This window comes from Oncorhynchus tshawytscha, linkage group LG17 (genome assembly GCF_018296145.1).
Source record: "Oncorhynchus tshawytscha isolate Ot180627B linkage group LG17, Otsh_v2.0, whole genome shotgun sequence".
Classification (NCBI taxonomy): Eukaryota; Metazoa; Chordata; class Actinopteri; order Salmoniformes; family Salmonidae; genus Oncorhynchus; species Oncorhynchus tshawytscha.
In genome coordinates this window covers 6,053,767-6,078,820 of record NC_056445.1, presented here as the reverse complement: position 1 = coordinate 6,078,820, position 25,054 = coordinate 6,053,767, and the positions used below count along the sequence as shown (strand labels likewise).

Genomic DNA, 25,054 nt, shown 5'->3' with positions numbered 1-25,054 from the left:
GCCAATTGGGTACTTTTTCCACCACTGTCTTTGACCTCATGATTGGTTTTTGCTCTGACATGCACCATCAACTGTGGGCCTTACACCGGTGTGTGCCTTTCCAGGTATTGTCCAATCAATGAAATTTACCACAGGTGGACTGCAATCAAGTTCTAGAAACATCTCAAGGATGATAAATGGAAACAGGAGTTCAATGTCAAGTCTCATAGCAAAGGGTCTGAATACTTATGTAAATAATGTATGTTTTAAAAATGTTATAAAATAAGGTAACATTTCTAAAAAACCTGTTTTCACTTTGTCATTATGGGTATTATTTTTATAGTTCCTCAATGTTTTATTTTCATACATTTTATAATAAGGCTGAAACGTAACAAAATATGGAAAAAGTGAAGTGTCTGAACAACACCGATACCGATTATTGGAGGACCCCCAAAAAAAAGCCGATGCCGATTAATCGGCTGATTTCTTTTTAATATTTATTTGTAATAATGATAATTACAACAATACTGAATGAACAGTTATTTTAACTTAATATAATACATCAATAAAATCAATTTAGCCTCAAATAAATAATGAAACATGTTCAATTTGGTTTAAATAATGCAAAAACAAAGTGTTGGAGAAGAAAGTAAAAGTGCAATATGTGCCATGTAAGAAAGCTAACCTTGCTCAGAACATATGAAAGCTGGTGGTTCCTTTTAACATGAGTCTTCAATATTCCCAGGTAAGAAGTCTTAGGTTGTAGTTATTATAGGAATTATAGGACTATTTCCCTCTATACCATTTGTATTTCATTAACCTTTGACTATTGGATGTTCTTATAGGCACTTTAGTATTGCCAGTGTAACAGTATAGCTTCCATCCCTCTCCTCGCCGCTACCTGGGCTCGAACCAGGAACACATCGACAACAGCCACCCTCGAAGCAGCGTTACCCATACAGAGCAAGGGGAACAACTACTCCAAGTCTCAGAGCGAGTGACGTTTGAAACGCTATTAGCGCGCACCCCGCTAACTAGCTAGTCATTTCATGTCAGTTACACCAGCCTAATCTCGGGAATTGTTAGGCTTGAAGTCATAAACAGTGCAATACTTGAAGCATTACGAAGAGCAGCTGGCAAAACGCACGAAAGTGCTGTTTAAATGAATGCTTATGAGCCTGCTGGTGCCTACCATCGCTCAGTCAGACTACTCTATCAAATCATAGACTTAATGATAATAATAACACACAGAAATACGAGCCTTAGGTCATTAATGTGGTCAAATCCGGAAACTATAATTTCGAAAACAAAACGTTTATTCTTTCAGTGAAATTCGGAACCGTTCCATATTTTATCTCACGGATGGCATCCCTAAGTCTAAATACTGCTGTTACATTGCACAACCTTCAATGTTATGTCATAATTACGTAAAATTCTGGCAAATTAGTTTGCAATGAGCCAGGTGGCCCAAACTGTTGCATCCCTGACTCTGCATGCAATGAACGCAAGAGAAATGACAATTTCACCTGGTTAATATTGCCTGCTAACCTTTCTTTTAGCTAAATATGCAGGTTTAAAAATATATACCTCTGTGTATTGATTTTAAGAAAGGCATTTATGTTTATGGTTAGGTACACGTTGGAGCAATGACAGTCCTTTTTCGCAAATGCGCACCGCATCGATTATATGCAACGCAGGACACGCTAGATAAACTAGAAATATCATCAACCATGTGTAGTTATAACTAGTGATTGATTGATTTTATAAGATAAGTTTAATGCTAGCCAACAACATACCTTGGCTTCTTACTGCATTCGCGTAACAGGCAGGCTCCTCGTGGAGTGCAATGTAATCAGGTGGTTAGAGCGTTGGACTAGTTAACGGTAAGGTTGCAAGATTGAATCCCCCGAGCTGACAAGGTAAAAATCTGTCGTTCTGCCCCTGAACGAGGCAGTTAACCCACTGTTCCGAGGCAGTCATTGAAAATAAGAATGTGTTCTTAACTGACTTGCCTCGTTAAATAATGTTGTTAAAAATATAAAAACAACAAAAATACATTACTAAATAATAGGCAAAAATCGGCATCAAAAATACCGATTTCAGATTGTTATGAAAACTTGATATCGGCCCTAATTAAATCGGCCATTCCGATTAATCGGTCGACCTCTAGCCTGAATACTTTCCGAATGCACTGTATAGTGCCATTATATTTCCTACATTCTTTATATCTGGTTTAAGTTTACACTGAAAGTATTTTAACATTCCGAAACGCATTTACAAATTATTCAAAAAATAATAAAATAAAAAGTTTGGACTTAAGCGTCCCGAAAAAATGTTGAGGCAGGCTGCCCAACAGTTTCAAAAGTAGAAAAATCCCTGAACACTTACTTGTCGTTGCAGCATCTGCTCTGAGTAAGTGAAGTCAAATAAATACTAGCTAAGTTCCTTACCAGCTGGTACAATCTCTAACCCAACCATCTTGGGAACACTGCCAAAGATATGCAGGGTCTTGGGCTCTTTTATTTCCCGCTAGGAGAGGAGATAAAAACATAAAACAACATCAAGGAACGTTCCTGGGACAAGTCCAAAATGTCACCCTTTTCCCTATATTGAGCACTACTATTGACCAGAGCATTATGCAGGCCCGGTCAAAAGTAGTGTAATATATAGGGAATAGGGTGCTATTTCAGATGCAGAGTCCTGGAGAGATGTCCAGGAAACAGTTTGTCATTCCAACAGGATCGACAAACATCAGCCACTGACCCCATCGAGAGTTCCACTGACTGCAGCTGGGGAATCTAGGACATGGAGGGGCAGAAGCTGGGTTGCTGTTCATTTAAAAGGTAGCCAACAATAGTAATGTGATATTGGGCTTGGATAATCAATGAATCCATGGCGATACAATATACAGCCTACAGAGGTATGTCATTTGGATGTCTTTATGCCAAAATACACAAACAAAACTGTATTTTATTTGTCACATGCGCCAACTCCAACAGGTTACCTTAGTGAAATTCTTACTTACAAGCCCTTAACCAACAATGCTTTGAGAAGAAAATAAATGTAAACAAAATAGATAAGCAGAAAATAAAAAAGTAATAAATAATTAAAACAGCAGCAGTAATACAGTAAGTTAACTCTGGACTAACTCTAGCAGGGTCTCCGTTAACTGGTAGTAGCCGGCTTCTGGCGGATAAAGGTTTTTTTTTTTAAACGCAAATTTTCTGGGAGAATAAGAAAAGAATCACATTGCGAAATAGTGCTTATCGGTCTATAGGTGAATTTGCATACTGTTATGAAATTAAATTGGCACGCGTACAGTATATTCGTTACGCATCTTATTCATCACACGCGTACAGATACAGAGCCTTTGAGCAGAAAATCTGTCAAGACAGCACAAGAGCTGCTGCTACAGTATCTCTAACAGCAAATGCATAGGCAACGGTAGACAGGTTTCATCAGCGCATCACACACACCACTTTGCAATGAACTTGAGACCGTATGCATTTTGAAAACATATACTTAATTGTTTGAAACCTGAACGTTTTAATACGAGGCACGTCTTAACTTGCTTAAAAGTAGTCGAGCAAAAATCAGACCATATCCACGAAGGCAATTATTTTATATCACCTTTCTTTCATTGTCCAATAGCCAAAGGAACAATCATTTTAGATCTGTCCTCTTTCTACATTTCTAATGGATATTTTCATCTCGGTCACATGAAACCACTCGCATGTGCCCTTTTGACAGCCGTGTTCTCACCAATTGCATTATTTGCGCATAGACTGCTACACATTGCTGCGCTTATGTGAAAAAATAGTTTATCAATATTAAGCTACATTTTCTAACCTGTTGCATCAGACTAATTGCTTTTTAAAGTTTTCTATGTAGCCTAGATCAGTTTGACAGCGAGGCTAGTAATTTTGCTATTCGTTACGTGTCTTGTTGGCTAAGGAAACTCTGTACCGGTATGTCCTGTATATAGCCTCGCTACTGTTATTTTATGGATGATCCTTAATTATTATTATTTTTTTTATATATATATATTTTTTTACTTCAGTTATTTTTGTAAATAGTTACAACACTTTTTTTGTAGAACTGCACTGTTGGTTAAAGGCTTGTCAGTAAGCATTTCACTGTAAGGTCTACACCTGTTGTATTCGGCACTTGTGACAAATACAATTTACAAGCCCTTACAGTAACCACATGACCCCATGACACAGGGTGACGAGCAGATTTGCCAAGAGAGAGAGAGAGAGAGAGAGAGAGAGAGAGAGAGAGAGAGAGAGAGAGAGAAATCTCTCTTGATGTTATGGGCACTTTGCGCAGACAGAGCGCACGCAAGGCGAAGGCTCTCTGGCTATTGAGAATGTAGCTAATGAGTCCAGAGCCAGCACACAGGCTGCAAAGGCCCTCTTGCTAATGAGAATGTATCTCTATCCAGCAATTGCATTTCCAGTACATTAAGTCCACAAACAAGTTAGGCAAAAAAACAGAAGAGTAAAAAGGCAGATATTTTTAGTAAATCACCATGTGAAATCAAAATAAAAGTGATAAAATAAAATATAAAAACAGTCTCCGGTGATCACCTCATCACCGACCTCAGACTTCAGACGGCGAGAGCGTCGCTCAGGGAGCGGGCAGTCCTTGTTCGGAGTCCCATCACTCAGGCTGTCCCTCTCTCTGTCCTCTTCATCCTCCTCTTCCCCCATGCCCTCGTCCTGCTCCTCTCCATCATCTCCCTCCTCGTACAGACGGTGGATACCCTGAGGGGGACAGAGAAGGTAGGGAGCAGAGGTAAAAGACCACAACAGAGGCAGGAGAACACCTACAAACCCACTTCACAACAAGGTGGTGGTATGGTAGGTTTTACTGTTGCAGATGTAAGGTGTTGGTTGCTAGCTTCTTGGAGTGGTTGAATAGAGCAGGGAGTAGTAACATTTATACCATGGCATTGTTGAATACACATTTCTGATTGGCATTATAGAGCATGCATTATTTAAGTGATAATGCCCGATAAGCCAGTATTGGAGGATATATTGGAATGGGTGTTGTTAGGCCCAAGGGAAGACAAACCGTGCCAATATATCCTCCAAACACCGGCTTCAAAGGCATTATCACTTTTATACAACAAGTTACATATTCAAATAATGACTGACATATTTTCATTAAAAACATTATTTTGATTAATTTATTCATACTATTTAATCATTCTACAAGATATAGTCCCGACATAAAATCTAGGGTTGCTACCCAAGCCGGCTGGTCATGCATTCTATTGGTTCAGTTGCTAGATACACGACCCAGTCGTTCAGTCTTTTTGTTCGTTCAAAACGTTCCATTGCCTTACTGGCTGGCAAAGTTCTTATCCCGTGCTTGCTAACTTAGTCACGTCAAACAATGAGGTGCGATTTCACCTGGCATATAAACTGTGCTCTCGTCAGCACACTGTTGAGCAAGCCAACACAATCACTTCAAACACTGAAGCTGTAAAGACTGCAAACTAGCTGCACTTTGTTTTGTTTTACCTTTTGTCAATTCACATTTCTTTGTATATATCCATAAAAATGATGCCAGCTGATTCATGATTTCAACTGAATGAGAAACGCTGCCTGCCTCTGTCTCGTCCTGACTCCCACACGTTCATTACTATGGGACAGCTGGAGATCCAATTTGAATATTGCAACAATATCACAAATGTCTGGAGAGACAGACAGCAAAGTTTATACTAATCTTCGCTGTTGAAAACTAAGTGTTAGTCTAAAAGAAATGTGAGAATATCTAGATGCTTGTTATAGTGAAGATCAAGTTTATAATTTGCCTGGCTGGGCTGATGAGAAAGTGGATTGCGCAGTCAGACAGAACAGAGTAAATAGCCATTTTAACATCATAGATTTAGCTGGTGGAAACTTGTGGAATAGACACTGGCTGGAATGCGCATTTAACCAATCAGCAATAGGCTCACCCGTTGTATAATTCTCTATAACACATGGTATATCTGCACGGTAGCATTCAATGGCTATAGTTCGTTCTATGTTTGAGCTTCTTTTGAAAGCAAAATTCTAATGAAAAACATTATTGAATTTGATTTTCATAATGGCAAGCTAGGACTGATGGTTTGGTTAGCTAAACTAGCAAGTCTGATTGGTTAGCAAAGGCAAGTACTGTAGCTATCTAGTAAACTTGCTAGCTATTCCAGTGGATGTTGAACACATTTCTAGCTGCAAAGGTGTTAAATTATAGCCAAGGTATAAAAGGGATAATCAACTCGAGGCTCTATGTGTTCTCTGGAAAAAAAATGTGACTCCGTAGAAGGTTAGTTCCATTCCACTAGCACGTTGTGGAAACCACCTTCCACATCGTTCATTATTTTCCATAGAACGCATTGCCCCTCGTTGATTATCCCTCACATGTTGTGATACAGAACCAGAAGAGGCTGGTGGGAGGAACTATAGGAGGACGGGCTCATTGTAATGGCTGGATTGAGTCTATCCCAGCCATTACAATGAGCCTGTCCTCCTATAGCCCTTCCCACCAGCCTCCTCTGTTCAGAACACTGTAACAAATGTGGCTGTACCATGACAAAGCACAAAAGGAAAGAACCACATGACAGGGTATTGACATGAGTTGTGAGTATGTAAATGTGGGAATACACAGCACAAACCTATGATGATCCACACCTAACACTTGCCGAAAGAAGGCTGAAGCAATTCACTACCTCTATTGACATCACAGAAACATTTCTCAGACTCCACAGACACCTAGCCTAAATGTTAGTGTGCATGTGTCGGCCAATAAGTGCTTACAGTGAGCGTTGCTCCAGACTGGAAGAGCTCATAGGGGTAGAGGATCCTCTCAAAGTGGGACCGCAGCAGAGAGCCCATACCTTTCCCCGGGGGGAAACCCATCCTGCTGGCCACCTTGGACCATCTCTTCTCCTTACACACTGTTCCAAAGCCTCCCTCGGAGGAGACAATCTGAAATACGTTTTTTTTTAAAGATGGTTGTGGTTGACTCATACACAAAAAGCATATTTTCAGAAAACTAAGGAGACATTCAAATGTACACCAGCACTTAGCACCTCGTTGTTGTCCTAAAACAAAATCCAAAACAAACTACTTACTCCTCAGGTATAAATAAATTACAGTATACTTACAAACACCACCCTGCATGTTTATAAAAAACAATATACTATTCAGGTTAATGGTCTGACTCCGGTCTTACCTTGCTGAGCTGGTACAGATCAAGGATCTTCCTCTCCACATGAGGGAAGCGCAGCCTGGACCCCTGCAACTCCCAGAACTTAGCAATCTGATCCAGGAAGTTGAGCTTGACTCGAGTGAGGGCCTGAAAGCAATGGGAGAGGTGAGGGAAGGGAAAGGTACACAAACACATGAAAGTCAATTCAAATGAAAAATCTGTCACAATCCACCATAAACAGGAGTATAAAGAGGTCTCTTTGGGTGCTGAATCCTAGGAGAAATCAAAGTAAAGACAAAGCCTACACATTCCAGTGAGTAATATCCTTTAAAATCTTAATGTAGGCTAAGCTACAACTTTTGACCATAAAAACCCTTCCTAAAGCAGGCCTAGGCCTACCACCCGTTCAGCCAGCACTGTTAACTCAGTCATTGTATTCAAGAGTGCTGCCCCCAAAATGTGACGACAGCTGCAGTCAATGCACATAAGGTCTGCACTGTCCAGCCACAACAACATATAGGCTACCTCTTCACAAAAAAACATGAGTACTCGTAGACCTCTACATCTTTATTAAAAGACATAATAACATATGGTTAAATAACATACATCTGTGAATGACTGACAAACTCAGCTGAGTTGACTACTTACTTAGGCCTAAATAGAGGTATTGCCTATACCTTATAATAACCACAAACAGGCCACCTAACTGTATTTCCAGCATAGCCTTCACAGTGTTGTAACTAGGTACAGTATACTTACCTCCAATTCATTGAGTCTCTGGACTCTGGGAGTGAAGCGGAAGTTGCGTACGTCGCAGGCGAAAGGGGGTGCCCAGTCCTAACAGACAGAAGATTACAATTGAAACCAAATTAACAACTTTGGTTCAGATTTTCATACAATGAAGTAATGAGGAAGTAAAAGCAACAATAAAAAAAGAAGAAAACACTTGTCAACATAAACATTACATAACACTTCAAATCCCATTCACACATAAATATAGGGATGTGTGGATACAGATTAGGAAAGAGTCGGCCCAGGAAATTAGATGTTTTTGAAAAAAAAAACACATAAAACCTATAAAAACGTTTCAAATCGTTCCGACATTACTGGATATGACACAAATAATTTAAGTCCCTGTAGTCTAAATGCGTCAAAGCCTTATACGCAAAAGACAAATAATATTGGAGCACAGTGCATCAAAGAAAACCTCCCAGAAGCAACTGTCAAGTTTCAGTTGGTGCAAAATAGACCAAATATAAGAGGGTTAGCCTAATCACGCCAAAGGTTCCATGTGGGAAATAAGAGTAAGAGAGAAAAATACAAAAGGGGCAATATTAGACATACATTTGATTTGCACAAGGCCAGATATGAAAAAGACGAAAAGTAGAGCATTACGGTTCTAATTCCACGTCCTGCTACTGTTAGCCTATCCCCCACCCCCCCATTACTCTTTACAGCTAAATACATGGATATTGTTGATATTGTAGTCATGATGTAATAAAGACCTGAAAATATAGGGCATCAAATGAAAAGCACCTAGAAGTTCATTTAAAATTGTTAATAGTTCAAAAATGTATCTAGACATCATCTAATTCGTGTAACGTTACTTGATATTCCGAATGTAAGTTGCGATCAGTCCAGGAAACACCAAAAAAAGAAAACAAAGAGTCATAGACGGGAGTCTGGAATAGAGGCCGCTGTTTTAAAGACGACTTTACTCTAACTGTTTGGCAAAATATAAACATCCAAAATCATTGTTTAAATAAAATGATTAACAAACATGAAATTTGACTCACATTTGACCTCCACAAGTGAAACATTCAACGAGTAAAATGGCCTTACCTAACTAAAAATGTGCGTCGGGCTAGGCCGAAAATACCATAAGTAGATGACATGGGCACAAACCAACGCAGGCGTAAATCTTAAAATGGAAGCAATGTGTTATATTCCAAAAGCAGAAACAGTGAGGTTACCTCGGGCGGTCGAATTTTGCAGATCCCAGTTCTCTCTGCAATAGGTCGAATCTTGTTTATAAATCCTAGTGGATCCGAAAAATCTTCCCAACTCGGCTCAAAAACTGGGCACTCAGGAGGGGGTACGAATTCAGCAAAATCGGACATGATGAAATCACAACTGTTAAATTTTCTTTAAAAAGCCAATCGTACTTGTGTTAAAAATGTATTATGTTGACATCTGAGTGACATCAGTCCATGATTAGGCCATCTTTCAATTAGCACACATATTGTTGCTTCGGCAACTTCTCCTTCATGTTCATGATTGTTTTAGTATCAAGAAAAAATAATTTCAATGAAGACAATTTCTTGATATGCCAACAGCTGGGCGACATGACAATATCGTTGAGTTGACGTCTCAAAGACAAAACTGTAAAAATATCAAAAATAAAATGTCCATTCCTATTCCATTTTAAGGAAATTACTGGGCCAAGCCGGGCGGCGTCCACCCCCACCACTCCTGTGCAGCAACGTAAACTGCAGAACTGAGAACTACCTGGAGCGCAGGACAAGATCAGTCAAAAGCGCCATCGCTCCCCTGGACATATGATCCCCCATCAAAATAAAAACGGCCGAAAAAAAATTGCATTTATAACTATTCTAAGCTCCATATTCATCGAATAAACATTATCCACATTATTTGCGATTTCACTTTTGAATATCCATCGGTTGTGACATCTTCATGTGCCAGGATATTGTATTATTTCATCCAGATTTCGCAATATCATCCATTTAAAGTTGCGCCTCGGTGATTATCCAATCTAATTATGCCATTCTTGAGTCGTTTTCCAGCCTAAATGAGTGCGATCCTCTTTCATCCGGACGAGAAGCTGATGGCCATCAACATTGAAACGAGGGCAGTTAGCTAGCAATTAGCACACATTGTTGATCAAACCGTGTCCACTCCGACGTCCATTCATTTGAAGGAGAACGTTAACTTAGCTAGCTCGTCGCTACAACAGACAGGGGGATCCGTGGAGTTGAAGGGTCGACCTTCCCGATGCAGCAACAGACTATTTGCTCCACAATAAACCAGACAAGCTAATTGAAACCATTCTCACGCATACGGTTATCCTGCTTCGTGTCACTCGAGTACTTCTAGCTGCTGTTGTCATTAAAAACGACGATACTTCCTAGCTAATTTAGCCTAGCCACACAGTGCTGTGACTGCTTGCTAGTTGCTGGCGAAAAACTTCGCATGGTCTTTCTTTAGTTTGCTCGCACAGTTCTAGAACAATATACCTTTTTTCAGGATAAACATTTCGTCTAAAATTGTTCATTAGACGCCTATGTTGCTCAACACTTTGGACTTTCCAATATTGTATATATTGAGATACTATCCACCTTTCTTTTACTAGCAATGACCATATCACTACCATGTACCAATCCTCCACTTCCGCCTCCACATCCGCTTCAATAAAACTAGAACCATGGTTTTACTTATTTCCTTATACAAAATCATGTCTCCAGATATGTGTACATCAACATTTATGGTAAATTTGTTGTAGTTTTGTAAGGTACTCCGTTCTTAACCAAGTGGAGGAAAAAACATCCTCACAAGTCGCGCTTTCAAGACCACTCGGATTCGGGGGGGGGGGAAAGAGGTCAAATCGTGACGTAAGGGATATTGAGGTCGGAGAATTCGGAGCTCGAGGATGATCCAAGTTTCCGATTTGGAATTTCGAGTTGGATGACCGTTCAAAACAAATTTTCCAATTCGAAACACATTTTTCCGAATTGCAAGTTGTATTGAACACACTGAGGTCAGATGTCGGAGATTCCCGAGTTCCCAGTTGAATGGAACGCTGCATGAACTCCGACTTCTCTCCCATTATGGCCTCTTCGTTTTTTTAAATGTAACTAGGCAAGTCAGTTAAGAACAAATTCTTATTTATTTATAAACCGGGACAACGCTGAGCCAATTGTGCGCCGCACTATGGGACTCCCAATCACAGCCAGTTGTGATACAGCCTGGATTCGAACCAGAGTGTTTGTAGTGACGCCTCTAGCACTGTATCAGGAAATGAAAGCAGTATCAGGAAATGATCTCCATAACAGATTTTTCGGCAGTTAAGTGTAACAACTAAACATTATTTATAAAAGCAATCTATTCATATATATTTTTTCACACTGTATTTTCTTGACAAGCATGATTGATAGCTGTTCTTGTAGTTTATGGTTGACCAGCTGGTTGGCCATTAGCCAATCGGCGTTTCAACGAGTTCAAAGCATGTGTGAATGTATCCAAATTGCAACGAGTAATTACCACCTTCCCATGTGGTTATGCTGCGTTCATGTGCTCGTCGAAGTATTTGATTTCGATAATATTGCTTTGTTTCATTCATTTGCTTTTTGGTCTGACTCTGCAAACTTGTTAGATGCATTTGCTGTTTGTTTTGCTTGTTTTTCAGTTTATGTTGTGCCCAATAGAAATTAATGATAAATAATGTATTTTAGGAAGGTAGAAAGAAAGTCATTTGAACCGGTGATTCGTAACATTTGGTACGTTTGGGGTCCTGGGGACCAATGCACTCAAATCTTAAACATTTGAACCGGGGGCCAATACCTATCATGAATCGTTACATCCCTAATGTTTCCTACTCTCCTTGTCTGTTCCAATCTCACTGTGTATTTGCTTCCTTTCAGGATTAGAAGACACTGGGTATCTCTCCTCTGATGGCTGCCATGAATGGTCACGTCCCTGCGGTCAAGCTGCTGCTGGACATGGGCTCAGACATCAACACTCAGATCGAGACCAAACGTAACACAGCACAGACCCTGGCCTGCCAACGTGGAGCACTGCGTCAAGGTGAGAGCAGCCATCATCGGCTGAACCTGACATGTTATGTTATCTGGGCTAGAGTCAAAGACATTAGGAATGATGTTTGGTGTTAGACTGTTTGGTGCAGTATGTCACTGACCCATACGTTCTCTCTGATTGGTCAAACTCCTCTCATGGAGGCTGTGTCAGATGGCTATACTGAGATGGGGCATGTGCTACTGGCCAAGAGCGCTTACGCCACCTGTCCAAACCTCCCAAGACACCGTGTGCACCATTGCTGCAGACAAGGGCCACTACAAGTTCTGTGAGCTCCTCATCAACACGTAATTACTGTTACAGTCTACCTTCAGTATGAGAGTGAGTGTCATTTCAGTCAGAATACCATTCCTCTCCAGTCTCATTGCTCAGACCTGCAACTCGTCTCTGAGTGAGTTATTACAGTGTTATAACCAGCAGTGTGTGTAGTTCGGCATTTGCTTCTCGCTAAAGTCCAAACTATTCACATTTCCTCTCTCCTTTAGTCTGGTCCATCTCAGAGCTGTGACCAATCAAATCAATTCAAATCAAAGTTTATTGTGCACCGAATACAACAGGTGTAGTAGACATTATAGTGAAATGCTTACTTACAACCCTCATATCCCGGGCATAACATGTGACTTCAATCTGAGTGAATATGTATTATGTTGTAGCTGGTGCTCTGCTCCCTACCCTGCGATTTGTTGTATGAATTGCTGTGATTTGAGGCTGTAGTTTATGTTTTATTTTTATTGTATTTGTGTGTATAAGGGGACACTGCTATGGTGGCTGTGTGGCTCAGGGCTATGTTCCCTACTCCCTACAAAGCATTTTGTTGTATAAATTGTAATAATATAATTTTTTCTTGTTTTTCTTGTTTTGTTTTTTGGTATAAAATATAATTCTGAGCAATGACTAAATGTCTACTTGTTAATTGTTTCAGGTTGTTAGTTTACAACTATCAGGGGGGTTGAAGGATAATATGAATTTGCATCAGGACACTTCTGAGGGGACTCTGGCGATACATCTGCAGGATCGACTTATTTCTGGCAGACAGAATGGGCCGATTCTGGGCAGTCATTCAATATGACATCGTTGCTAGCTGGGTAAAATGTCAGAAGATCTTTTAGTTTTAGTTACAGCACAATAAAAAAGCAATACAAATTGTTGTTACCGCCACCAACTTGTACAGGGTGTAATAAAAGCCATGGTTGATGCTTTTTGCCTACTGTAAACATTGCACTCAGAAATTAGGATATAAATAGTACCCCAAACTGATCCAAATGTAGTATCGATTCAAATGTTACGAATCGCCACTTCACTAAATGTTTTTGTTCAAATTACTTTCTATCTATCTCCCTAAAATACATTATTTACCATTCATTTCTATTGGGCACAACATAATCTGAAATCAACCAAAACAAACAGCAAATGCATCCAACAAGTTTGTAGAGTCACAAGCTTGATGTAATCATTGAGTGCTAGGAATATGGGACCAAATACTAACTGCTTGACTACTTTAAGATGCATAAGCTAATTTGTTCCAATACTTTTGGGCCCCTAAAATGGGGGGACTATGTACAAAGGTGCTGTAATTTCATGGATTATTTGATATGGATTACAATACCATCCAATTAAAGCGGACAGTCTGCACTTTAACCTTATAGTCATTGTATCATTTCAAATCCAAAGTGCTGGAGTACAGAGCCAACACAACAACAAAATTGTCACTGTCCCAACACTTTTGGAGCTCACTGTATGTTGACAGTCATTGATCTACAAGTCATTTTGCATGAAGAACAACTCCTGGCAATATCAGTAGCTTTGTCAAATTGAGCGCTGTCTACAGCTTTGCATGTTGACCACGGAGAGGTAGGCCTATACCTGATCTGGCACATCTGTGCATCTCCTTCAGCATTGAAATGTTTGTAAAATGGTTTGCGCAGTATTATGCTTTATTAGTTGAGTGACAACCAATGTCATATTCTAGGTTATTTTTTATCAAATGCACTGTTCAAAAGGGTGTTTTACTGGAATAAAAGTAGCCTAAACTACCGCTGGAGGCACAACTCTCAATCTGGCTATAGGTAGGCTACATTCTGATCAGGGTTTACATTAGATTTTATTTCAATTGTTCAGGTTCTCCCGTCAGCAATAGTTTTGGTAGTTTTACTTGAAGCAATCAATATGCATGGTCATTTTCAGATATACAGGGTAAAGTTCAGAATTTCATGAGGACAAAAGAGTGCATGATCGAAGCTACCAAAAAAGTGCATGATCGAAACGGGAGAAGAAGAGTTGCTCAATCCAGAGTCTGTCAAAACTTCCAAACAGTCTAAACCATTCTATTATGAGACAGGGTCAAATCCAAAGTTGTGCTATATATTCGTTGGCTATGTTATAGTACATTTTTTAAGATACGTATTGATACATTACTAGCTCTAACACTTTTAATCAGCAATGGGCTGATAGTGGGGTGGTAGATTCCCAGTTTCCCTTATAGCTCAGCTACACACACACACACACACACACACACACACACAGCTCAGAGAGATCCAGCTCAGAGTCCCAGCTCATTTACAGCAGATTACTTTAGAATGGAAAATGAATGTGTTTAAGCAACAAATGTAAGAGCATCAAACCATGTCAGGTCGCAATTGTAAATGAGAACTTGTTCTCAACTTGCCTACCTGGTTAAATAAAGGTAAAATAAATAAATAAATGTCATATTGCATCGAACTGAATCGCATCATTCATTTCTCTAATCAAACCCGAATCGTTCCTGTATCGTATCAGAGCCCATATATGTAGATATGTATCAAATATTCTTGAAAGGGAAAGATACACATCCCTATGAAACATAACATGTGGACAGGGGTGATTATACTGTACACACAGGAGTTGATTTCAGCACCAGCGTTTAGGAGGATGTTGATGCAGCCCCCTGAGTGGGCCAGGCTGAGAGGAGTGTAGTCTGAAACATTACTGTGCTCCTTATTAGCCCTGTGCAGCAGCAACAGCTTTGCCACCTGGAAGGAATGGACCACACGTTTAGTCAATCCACAAAACACCTTTGTTGAATTTCCACTTAGGACATTTGTATTTTGTACTCTTTCTGGGGTCCAGCAACTTTAAGGCAGTTATATACAATTAAAAATATTACATGACATTACAATTCATAACACTTTTCACAACACATTAAGTAGGAGCTCTCAGGCCACTACTCTACTACCACATATCTACAATACAAAATCCATGTGTACATGTGTATAAAGTGTGCGTGTTAGCATGTGTATGCGTGTGTGTCTCTTCACAGTCCCCGCTGTTCCATAAGGAGTATTTTTCTGTTTTTTAAATCTGATTCTGCTGCTTGCATCAGTCATCTGATGTGGAATAGAGTTCCACGTAGCCGTGGCTCTATGTAGTACTGTGCGCCTCCCATAGTCTGTACTGGACTTGGGGAATGTGAAGAGACCTCTGGTGACATGTCTTTTATTTATTTGTTATATATATATATATATATAATATATATAATATATATATATATAATATATATATATATATTTATTTATTTATTTTTACCCCATTTTCTCCCAAATTTCGTGGTATTCAATTGGTAGTTACAGTCTTGTCTCATCGCTTCAACTCCTGTACGGACTCGGAAGAGGCAAACGTCGAGAGCCGTGCGTCTTCCGAAACACAACCCAACCAAGCCGCACTACTTCTTGACACAATACCCACTTAACCCGGATGTCACGTCTGCTCCTGCTCCTCCACTCCGGCCTACGACGTCACCAGAGCACTAACCACCGGTCCTGGGATTCATCATAATGCACACTGGCACTCATCATAATGTGCACATGTGAATCATTATGATTCACACCCGGACTCCATTACCTTCATAATTTCCTCCAAGACGGCCGTAGCCCATGTTTACTCACCTGTTGGTATTGTTTATCGGCGTACTACCTTATGTTAGTGTCGTGTTCTTGGTTTTGTAGTTTTATTAAACGTTGCACCTGCTTCCAACTCACCGCCCCATCATTACAGAATACCAACTCAAAATATGGAAGCAGCAGGACAACCAGACATCTCCCAGACGATCAATGAACAAGGTGACCTTCTTTGTCAACACCATGATCAGCTGGCTCAACTCAGAAGATGTTCTCCGCAGTCTACAAGATCTCAACAGAGGAGTATATTCTAGAACCAGTCTACCCAACGAGTCAGCACATCAGCCCATTCAGCAACCCATTCAGGTCAGCGATGCCCGTCTATCAATCCTGGAGAAATATAATGGGACACCATCCAAATGCCGTGACTTCCTCATTCAGTGCTCCCTCTATTTCGCACATCAGATGGGAGCTCCCACCACCGAGAGGTCTAAGGTTGCCACGGTTATTTCTCTGTTGACTGGGCGGGTATTGGAATGGCCTCCGGCTGTCTGGGAGAGAGGAGAGGAGGAGCTTGAGTCTTATGAGGGGTTCATAGCTTTGTTTAAATGTATTTTCGATCATCCTGCCGGTAGAGAGGGAGGTGAGCATCTACTTCAGATCCAGCAGGGGAATCAGACGGCTGCTGAGTATGCGCTTACCTTCCGGACAGTAGCAGCTTTCAGTGGATGGAATGAGCTAGCGTTAAGCACATTCTTTAGAAGAGGTCTGCGCGAGGAGGTCCAGACAGAACTTGTCTGCCGAGATGACAACCTCACCCTGGACGCCCTCATTGCTCCTCCGGGAGCATCGGCATCTCCATCACTTCTCTCCCTCCTTCGGCAAGTGTTCGGGATCAGAGCCTGAACCCATGGAGGTAGGGGTCACATGCCTTCCCGCGGCGGAATGACGCAGACGAATACAGCTGGGGCTCTGTCTGTACTGTGGCCAGGAAAGGCACAAGCACCAGCAGTGTCCGATACTTCAGAATCCGGGGTCCACTAGAGCAGAGGGACGGTCACATGATGTTACATCCACTGGACCAGAAGTGAGTATTCCATCTACTGCTCTTCCTGTTAGACTCTTTTTAGTACCCATCACTCTGGCTGACTGTCCCTCGTGCCCCGTATCTACAGCTTTAGTGGATTCCGGTGTTGCGGGGAACTTTACGGATCAGACCTTTGCCTCCTCTGTCAATATTACTACCTACCCATTTCCCTCTCCTTTTCCGGTTCAAGGTCTCGACTGTCGGCCTCTAGGATCCGGAACCATCACACACATCACCCAACTACTCACCTTCACCATGGAGCCCAATAACCAAGAAAACATCCCCTTCTTCATCACCAGTGCACCAGTTCACAAGATCATCCTCAGCCTACTTTGGCTTCAGCACCCTAACCATACCATCTCATGGTCGAGGATGAGAATCACTGACTGTTCACCTGAATGCCGGAAGACCTGCTTTCCTGTCCCCTGTGGTTCCACGTGGGTTGAGAATCCTGTGGATGCCCTCCAGCCCAACATCTTGGAGGTATTCTCCAAGACCCGCGCTACCTGTCACCCTCCACATCGCCCCTGGGACTGTGCCATTGACCTGTTTTCCGGTGCTACACCTCCGTGCAAACACATCTACTCTCTGTCGGTGGCTGAGACACAGGCCATGGAGGACTACATTCAAGAGGCGCTCCAACAGGGTTTCATCCGCAGGTCCACGTCCCCTGCATCGGCTGGTTTCTTCTTCGTGGCCAAGAAGAAGGGAGGATTACGCCCTTGTATCGATTACCGTGGACTAAATGACATCACCATGAAGTATCAGTACCCTCTCTCGCTGGTGCCGTCAGCCATCGAACAGCACCGCAGGGGCCTGGTTCTTTACCAAACTGGACCTGCGGAGTGCCTACAATCTCATTCGCATTTGGGAGGGGGATGAGTGTAAGACGGCGTTCAGCGCGATGTCTGGTCACTACGAGTACTTGGTTATGCCCTTTGTCTTAGCCAATGCTCCGTCAGTGTTCCAGGCATTCGTCAACAAGGTGTTCAGGGACATGCTCGGACGTCAGGTGATTATGTTCATCGATGACATCCTGATCTTCTCGAACAACCTGGGAAATCACATCACTCACGTTCGAGCAGTTCTGGAACGCCTCTTGGCTAACCACCTGTTCATCAAGGCGGAGAATTGCCAATTCCACCAGAGGGCTGTCTCCTTTTTGGGCTACCAAATCAGCCCTGCAGTGAGTAAGGATGGAGGACAAGAAGGTAGATGCTATCACGTTCCTCATAATGAGGAGACCAAGGCGCAGCGTGATATGAATTGCATTCCTCTTTAATAAAAGAGAACACTGAACAAACTATACAAAACAACAAAACGACAGTGAAACAATATATAACGAGTGCTGACATGCACCCATAGACAATAACCCACAAAATACCCAAGGAATATGGCTACCTAAATATGGTCCCCAATCAGAGACAACGATAAACAGCTGCCTCTGATTGAGAACCAATCTAAGCAACCATAGACATATAACCCCCCCCAAAGGTGCGGACTCCCTGCCGCAAACCTAAACATATATGGGAGGGTCTGGGTGGGCATCTAACTTTGGTGGCGGCTCTGGTTCTGGACGCTGCCCCCCTTCTTTACATTGAGCCATCCGCCCTTGTAGCACTGACCCGTGGATCATCGCCGGAGGCTCATTGCTGCGGTTCATCGCTGGCGACCCCGGACTGGGAACCTTTCCTGTAGACCCCGGACTGGGGACCGTCGCTGGAGACCCCGGGCTGGTGACACGCACCTCAGGGCGAGTGCGGGGAGGAGGAACAGGGCGTACTGGGCTCTGGAGACGCACAGGAAGCCTGGTGCGTGGTGCCGGCACTGGTGGTACCGGGCTGGGGACACGCACCTCAGGGCGAGTGTGGGGAGCAGGAACAGTACACACCGGGTTGTGACGGTACACTGGAGACCTGGTGTGTATAGCCGGCATAAATTTTTCTGGAACTTTGACACGTTTCAGGATGAATACGAGGAACTGACACAGGTGGCATTGGACAGCTAACATGCTCCTCAGGGCGAATGCCATGCATACTACACCAAACCAACAGCTCTCTCTCTTCACTCTCCTCCAATCTGTCCAATAACTCCTCGACAATCTCAGACTCACCCCTCAACTTCGCCGACTGCTCCATGTGCCTCCCCAAAAAATCTTGGGGTTTCTGTGGCCTACCTCCCCGACGTTGTTGCTGTCCTCTCTTACTTCTCTGTTCCTCCTGCTTTGTTTCCACCTGCCTCCATGGTAGGCAATCCTCTCCTGCCAAAATCTCCTCCCACGTCCAGGATCCTTTACCGTCCAGTATTTCGTCCCAGGTCCATTTTTCCACCAAGCGCTGTTCCTCCCTTTCACGCTGCTTGGTCCAGGTTTGATGGGTTATTCTATCACGTTCGTCATAACGAGGAGACCAAGGCGCAGCATGATATGAATACATTCCTCTTTAATAAAAGAGAACACTGAACAAACTAAACAAATCAACAAAACAACCGTGAAGCTATATATAACGAGTGTTGACATACAACTAACCATCAACAATAACCCACAAAATACCCAAGGAATATGGCTACCTAAATATGGTCCCCAATCAGAGACAACGATAAACAGCTGCCTCTGATTGAGAACCAATCCAGGCAACCATAGACATATAAACCCCTAGACTAGTAAACACCATAAACATACAAAAACCCTAGACAGGATAAAAACACATATACCCACCCTCGTCACACCCTGACCTGACCAAAATAATACAGAACACATGGATAACTAAGGTCAGGGCGTGACAGATGCGATAAGATCATGGGATCAGATCATCCCACTCTACCTTTTGTGGTTGAGGTAGACGCATCGGAGGTGGGTCTGGGGGAAGTTTGGACACAACGACAGGGGAGACCCACTAAAATTGTATCCTTGTGCTTTCTTCTCCGAGAAACTGTGCCCCGCAGAGAGCAATTATGAAATCGGCGATCGGGAGCTCTCGGCGGTGAAGTAGCTGGAGGATGCCAAGGAACGATTCGTCATCCTCACCGACCATCGGAACCTTGAGTACATATGGAGACTGAATCTGCGCCAAGCCAGGTGGGCCCTCTTCTTCACCAGGTTTGACTTCACGCTGACCTATCGCCCAGGTTCTAAGAACATCAACGCCGATGCCCTGTCCTGTATCTACAATTTTTTATTTAACCTTTATTTAACCTGGTAGGCTAGTTGAGAACAAGTTCTCATTTACAACTGCAACCTGGCCAAGATAAAGCCAAGCAGTCCAACACAAACAACAACAACACAGAGTTACACATGGAACAAGCAAACATACAGTCAATAATACAATAGAACAAGTCTATATACAGAGTGTTCAAATGAGGTAGGATAAGGGAGGTAAAGGCAATAAATAGGCCATAGTGGCGAAATAATTACAATATAGCAATTAAACACTGGTGTGATAGATGTGCAGAAGATGAGTGTGCAAGTAGAGATACTGAGGTGCAAAGGAGCAAAATAAATAACAGTATTGGGATGAGGTAGTTGGATGGGCTATTTACAGATGGGCTATGTACAGGTGCAGTGATCTTTGAGCTGCTCTTACAGATGGTGCTTAAAGTTAGTGAGGGAGATATGAGTCTCCAGCTTCAGTGAGTTTTGCAGTTTGTTCCAGTCATTGGCAGCAGAGAACTGGAAGGAAAAGCTGCCAAAGGAGGAATTGGCTTTGGGGGTGACCAGTGAAATATACCTGCTGGAGTGCGTGCAACAGGTGGGTGTTGTTATGGTGACCAGTGAGCTGAGATAAGGCGGGGCTTTACCTAGCAAAGACGTATAGATGACCTGAAGCCAGTGGGTTTGGCGATCAATATGAAGTGAGGGTCAGCCAACGGGAGCATACAGGTCGCAGTGGTGGGTAGTATATGGGGCTTTGGTGACAAAACAGATGGCACTGTGTTAGACTGCATCCAGTTTGCTGAGTAGAGTGTTGGAGGCTATTTTGTAAATGACATCGCCAAAGTCAAGGATCGGTAGGATAGTCAGTTTTACGAGGATATGTTAGGCAGCACAATTCGAGAGAGGCTCCTGTCCAGAGGGAAACCCATAATCCCATCCTCCCGAGTCGTGGGTCCAGTGGTTTTGAATGTAGATGTGGACATCCGCCAGGCTCTAGAGAGGGAACCCGCACCCCGGAATTGTCCTCCCAGGATTGTGAGACAGGATTGTGTCGAGGCACAGATCTGGGGAAGGGTACCAAAAAATGTCTGTTTCATTTAAGGTCTGCAAGAACACAGTGGCCTCCATCATTCTTAAAATGAAGAAGTTTGGAACCACCACGACTCTCCTTGAAGCTAGCTGCTTGGCCAAACTGAGCAATTGGGAGAGAAGGTACTTGGTCAGGAAGGTGACCAAGAACCCGATGGTCACTCTGACAGGGCTCCAGAGTTCCTCTGTGAAGATGGGAGAACATTCCAGAAGGACAAACATCTCTGCAAAACGCCACCAATCAGGCCTTTATGTTAGAGGGGCCAGATGAAAACCACTCCTCTGTAAAAAGCACAACAGCCCGCTTGGAGTTTGCCAAAAGGCATCTAAAGGACTCTCAGATCAGGAGAAACAAGATTATCTGGTCTGGTGAAAACAAGATTGAACTCTTTGTCCTGAATGCCAAGCGTCATATCTGGAGGAAACCTAGCACCATCCCTATGGTGAAGCATGGTGGTGGCAGCATCATGCTGTGGGGATGTTTCTCCGTTTCGGGGACTGGGATGCTAGTCAGGATAGAGGGAAAGATGAACGGAGCAAAGTACAGAGAGATCCTTGATGAAAACCTGCTCCAGAGCACTGAGGACCTCAGACTGGGGTGACAGTTAACCTTTCAACAGGACAACGACCCTAAGCACACAGCCATGACAGTGCAGAAACTCCCCAAATACAGGTATGCCAAGCTTGTAGCGCCATTCCCAAGAAGAATTGAGGCTGTAATCGCTGCCAAACGTGCTTCAACAAAGTACTAAGTAAAGGGTCTGAATATTTATGTAAATGTGATTTTTCAGGGGGGTTTTCTATACATTTGCAAAAGTGTATAAAAACGGTTTTTGCTTTATCATTATGGGGTATTGTGTGTAGATAGGTGAGAGAAAAAAACAATTGAATCAATTTTAGAATAAGGCTGTAACGTAACAAAATGTGGAACATGTCAAGGGGTCTGAATTCTTTACGAATTCACTGTATGATGGTATTGCTAAAGTAGGAAAATGTTTAGTAGGAAACAACTTTGCCATCATTATCATGTAGTCGCTAGCTACTATATAGCTCTCGAAAACCCTAGGCGGAATACTGCCTTCTCCCTATAGCTCGCCAGCTTGTTTTAGTCAAGGCGCCAGGGTTCCGGTCTAGAATAACGGTTTCGATAGCTCCTACAGTTTTGCTTCATTACTACAATTTAACAGACGACCGCCCCAGAAAGACAATTTCCATACACGGCCACATAGAGAAGTCAGATTTGAAAATTACTGATAGCTAGTCTATTTGAAATTACGTTAATTTCTTACATTCACCTTTTCATGTTTATTCAAATACTTTTCATTCAAATCCGTATGGTTTGGTTTCAATACTTAAATACCAATCGGTAGGTCCAGGTAGTCACAAAAATAGATGGGTGTTGGTTATATTGTGATTCTAATAAATGCAGCAGGAGTTTTTTTTCTGTGAGCGGTAGGAAAGGACATGGAGCACCGCTCCATGATCGATGAGCAGAATTTCCAACCCAAACTAATTTATTTATATTCCCCTTTTTTTGTAATATCCAATTGGTAGTTACAGTATTGTCCCATCACTGCAACTCCCATACGGACTCGGGAGAGGCGGAGGTCACGAGTCTTGCATCCTCCGAAACACAACCCTGCCACACAGCTTCTTGACACTTAACCCGGAAGCCAGCCGCACCAATGTGTCGGAGGAAACACTGTACAACTGGTGACCGAAGTCAGTGTGCATGCGCCCAGCCCGCCACACAGAGTCGCTAGAGCGGGATGGGACAAGGACATTCCGTCCGGCCAAATCCTCCCCTAACCCGGATGATGCTGGGCCAATTGTATGTCGCCTCATGGGTCTCCCGGTCGTGGTCATCTGCGACACAGCCTCGAACCTGGGTCTGTAGTGACGCCTCTAACACTGTGATGCAGTATCTTAAACCGCTGAGCAGGCCCCCTGCTCACATACTCAGATTAGCACAAGTAGGTTGAAATATCAAAACGAACTCTGAACCAACTATATTAATTTGGTCGAAACACATGAAACATTCATGGACATTTAGCTGGCTAGCTTGTTGTTGCTAGCTAAAAGGCTTTTTTTATCTGGATCTTTGTAGAATTTTGACACATTTTTAGTCTAATAATCTCTCTTCTGTGGACTTTATATGACGGTTGGCAACCAACTTTACGGTGCATTACCACCACCAACTGGACTGGAGTGTGGACCTCAGTTCATCTTTCAGTCACCCACGTGGGTATATGCTCCTTAAAACCAATGAGGAGATGGGAGAGGCGGCACTTGCAACGTGTCAAGTGTTAAAAAATAGAACCAAGTTCTATTTTAGCGCCTTGCTAGCAGATGTTTGTTGACTCACGCAAGCAGTTTGGATGAAAATATTGAATAATATGAATGTTATTGTGGTTAAAAGCGTTGGGTCAGTAACCGAAAGATCGCAGGTTCAAATCCTTAAGCCAACTATGTGAGCAAGGCACTTAACCCTAATTGCTCCTCTAAATCGCTCTGGATAACAGCATCTGCTAAAAAGTCCATTTGTTTTGCATCGCATGTGCACGCGACCCGGGCGGTGTTGTCATCATGTGAGTGTTTGTACACGTGATGTTGGTCAATATCTTCTTTAAGTAAATCAATCAAACCTTTATTAATGCAATTGCAGACAGAAGTTGACAACGGAAACACAGCACGTATGTTTCAGAGTAAGTTCTGCAAAATAAAAAAGGTCAAAGTTGCTTTAATATACTTGCAGTCAACCCCTAGTGATGTAACTACCTATGTCAACACCTTCTACTCATGAGACCAAGCCCATGCATATACAGTTATACAAACTTGCAGGAGAAAACAATAGTCCAGTGTTTTCTAAGGGCTCAGCAGTAATTGTACATTCCCATGTGGCTTACAGTGGTGTGTCTGACTTGTCTCTTATCTATTTACTCCCGTACAGGGGTCTGTGTCAATATATCTCTTTTAGTCTTGTGGCGCTTTCTCACAGACACCCAATTTTGACTGCAATGGCTCACACATCTGCTCAGACCATTTCTTATAAGAGGCAGAGACTAGAAAAGAAACGTGGAATAGTATTAAACCTTATAATGCATATATTGCTAATATGTGGTCTAGGACCCTATAAATTTAGTGTGGGAGGGTCTTATAGCCCTTCCCCTTCTATTAATACAACATAAGTGTCACACCTTGGTCTTAGTATTTTGTGTTTTCTTTATTTATTTGGTCAGGCCAGAGTGTGACATGGGTTTATTTTGTGGTGTGTTTTTGTATTGGGGTTTTAGTAGGTATTGGGATTGTGGTTGAGTAGGGTTGTCTAGCGTAGTCTATGGCTGCCTGAGGCGGTTCTCAATCAGAGTCAGGTGATTCTCGTTGTCTCTGATTGGGAACCATATTTAGGTAGCCTGGGTTTCACTGTGTGTTTGTGGGTGATTGTTCCTGTCTCTGTGTTAGTTGTTCACAAGATAGGCTGTATAGGTTTTCGCGTTACGTTTGTTGTTTTGTATTGTTCATCTTTATTAAAGAACATGAGTAACCACCACGCTGCATTTTGGTCCGCTTCGCCGTCTACAGACGAACGCCGTTACAATAAGCATAATCAATTATTATAATATATCAATCATTTGGATGACCATTTGTGATGTTTCTGGGACATTTTGGAGTGCCAACAGAAGAAGATCTTCAAAGGTAAGCATGAATTATATTGTTATTTCTGAGTTTTGTGTCGCACTTGGCTGGTTGAAATCTGATTTTCATGTGTTTGTATGCGGGGTGCTGTCCTCAGATAATCACATGGTCTGCTTTCGCCGTAAAAGCCTTTTTGAAATCTGACACGAC

The 25,054-nt window shown here is 42.4% G+C and overlaps 1 protein-coding gene and 1 long non-coding RNA gene across 7 annotated transcripts in view; one reads left to right on the top strand and one right to left on the bottom strand.

Annotated features, from left to right (window-relative positions):
* LOC112216758 (lysine-specific demethylase 5A) overlaps positions 1-10,528 on the bottom strand; it is a 41,151-nt gene extending 30,623 nt beyond the window's left edge. For 2 of the 6 annotated variants that reach the window (XM_024376809.2, XM_024376812.2), the window contains exons 1-6: positions 9,153-10,528; positions 7,939-8,016; positions 7,204-7,326; positions 6,786-6,956; positions 4,569-4,745; positions 2,430-2,508 (exon numbers count right to left, since the gene is read on the bottom strand). In XM_024376809.2, coding sequence (XP_024232577.1) covers positions 2,430-2,508; positions 4,569-4,745; positions 6,786-6,956; positions 7,204-7,326; positions 7,939-8,016; positions 9,153-9,299 — 775 coding nt within the window. In that variant the 5' untranslated portion in view covers positions 9,300-10,528. Of the gene's footprint in view, positions 1-2,429; positions 2,509-4,568; positions 4,746-6,785; positions 6,957-7,203; positions 7,327-7,938; positions 8,017-8,975; positions 9,015-9,152 lie in introns of those variants that run through there. The other 4 variants (XM_024376811.2, XM_042300048.1, XM_024376810.2 and 1 more) reach the window with 3 other exon arrangements.
* A 271-nt stretch (positions 10,529-10,799) lies between these two features.
* LOC121839764 overlaps positions 10,800-25,054 on the top strand; it is a 32,175-nt gene continuing 17,920 nt past the window's right edge. The window contains exon 1 of the long non-coding RNA XR_006079202.1: positions 10,800-12,000. This is a non-coding gene — a long non-coding RNA (uncharacterized LOC121839764). The remainder of the gene's footprint in view (positions 12,001-25,054) is intronic.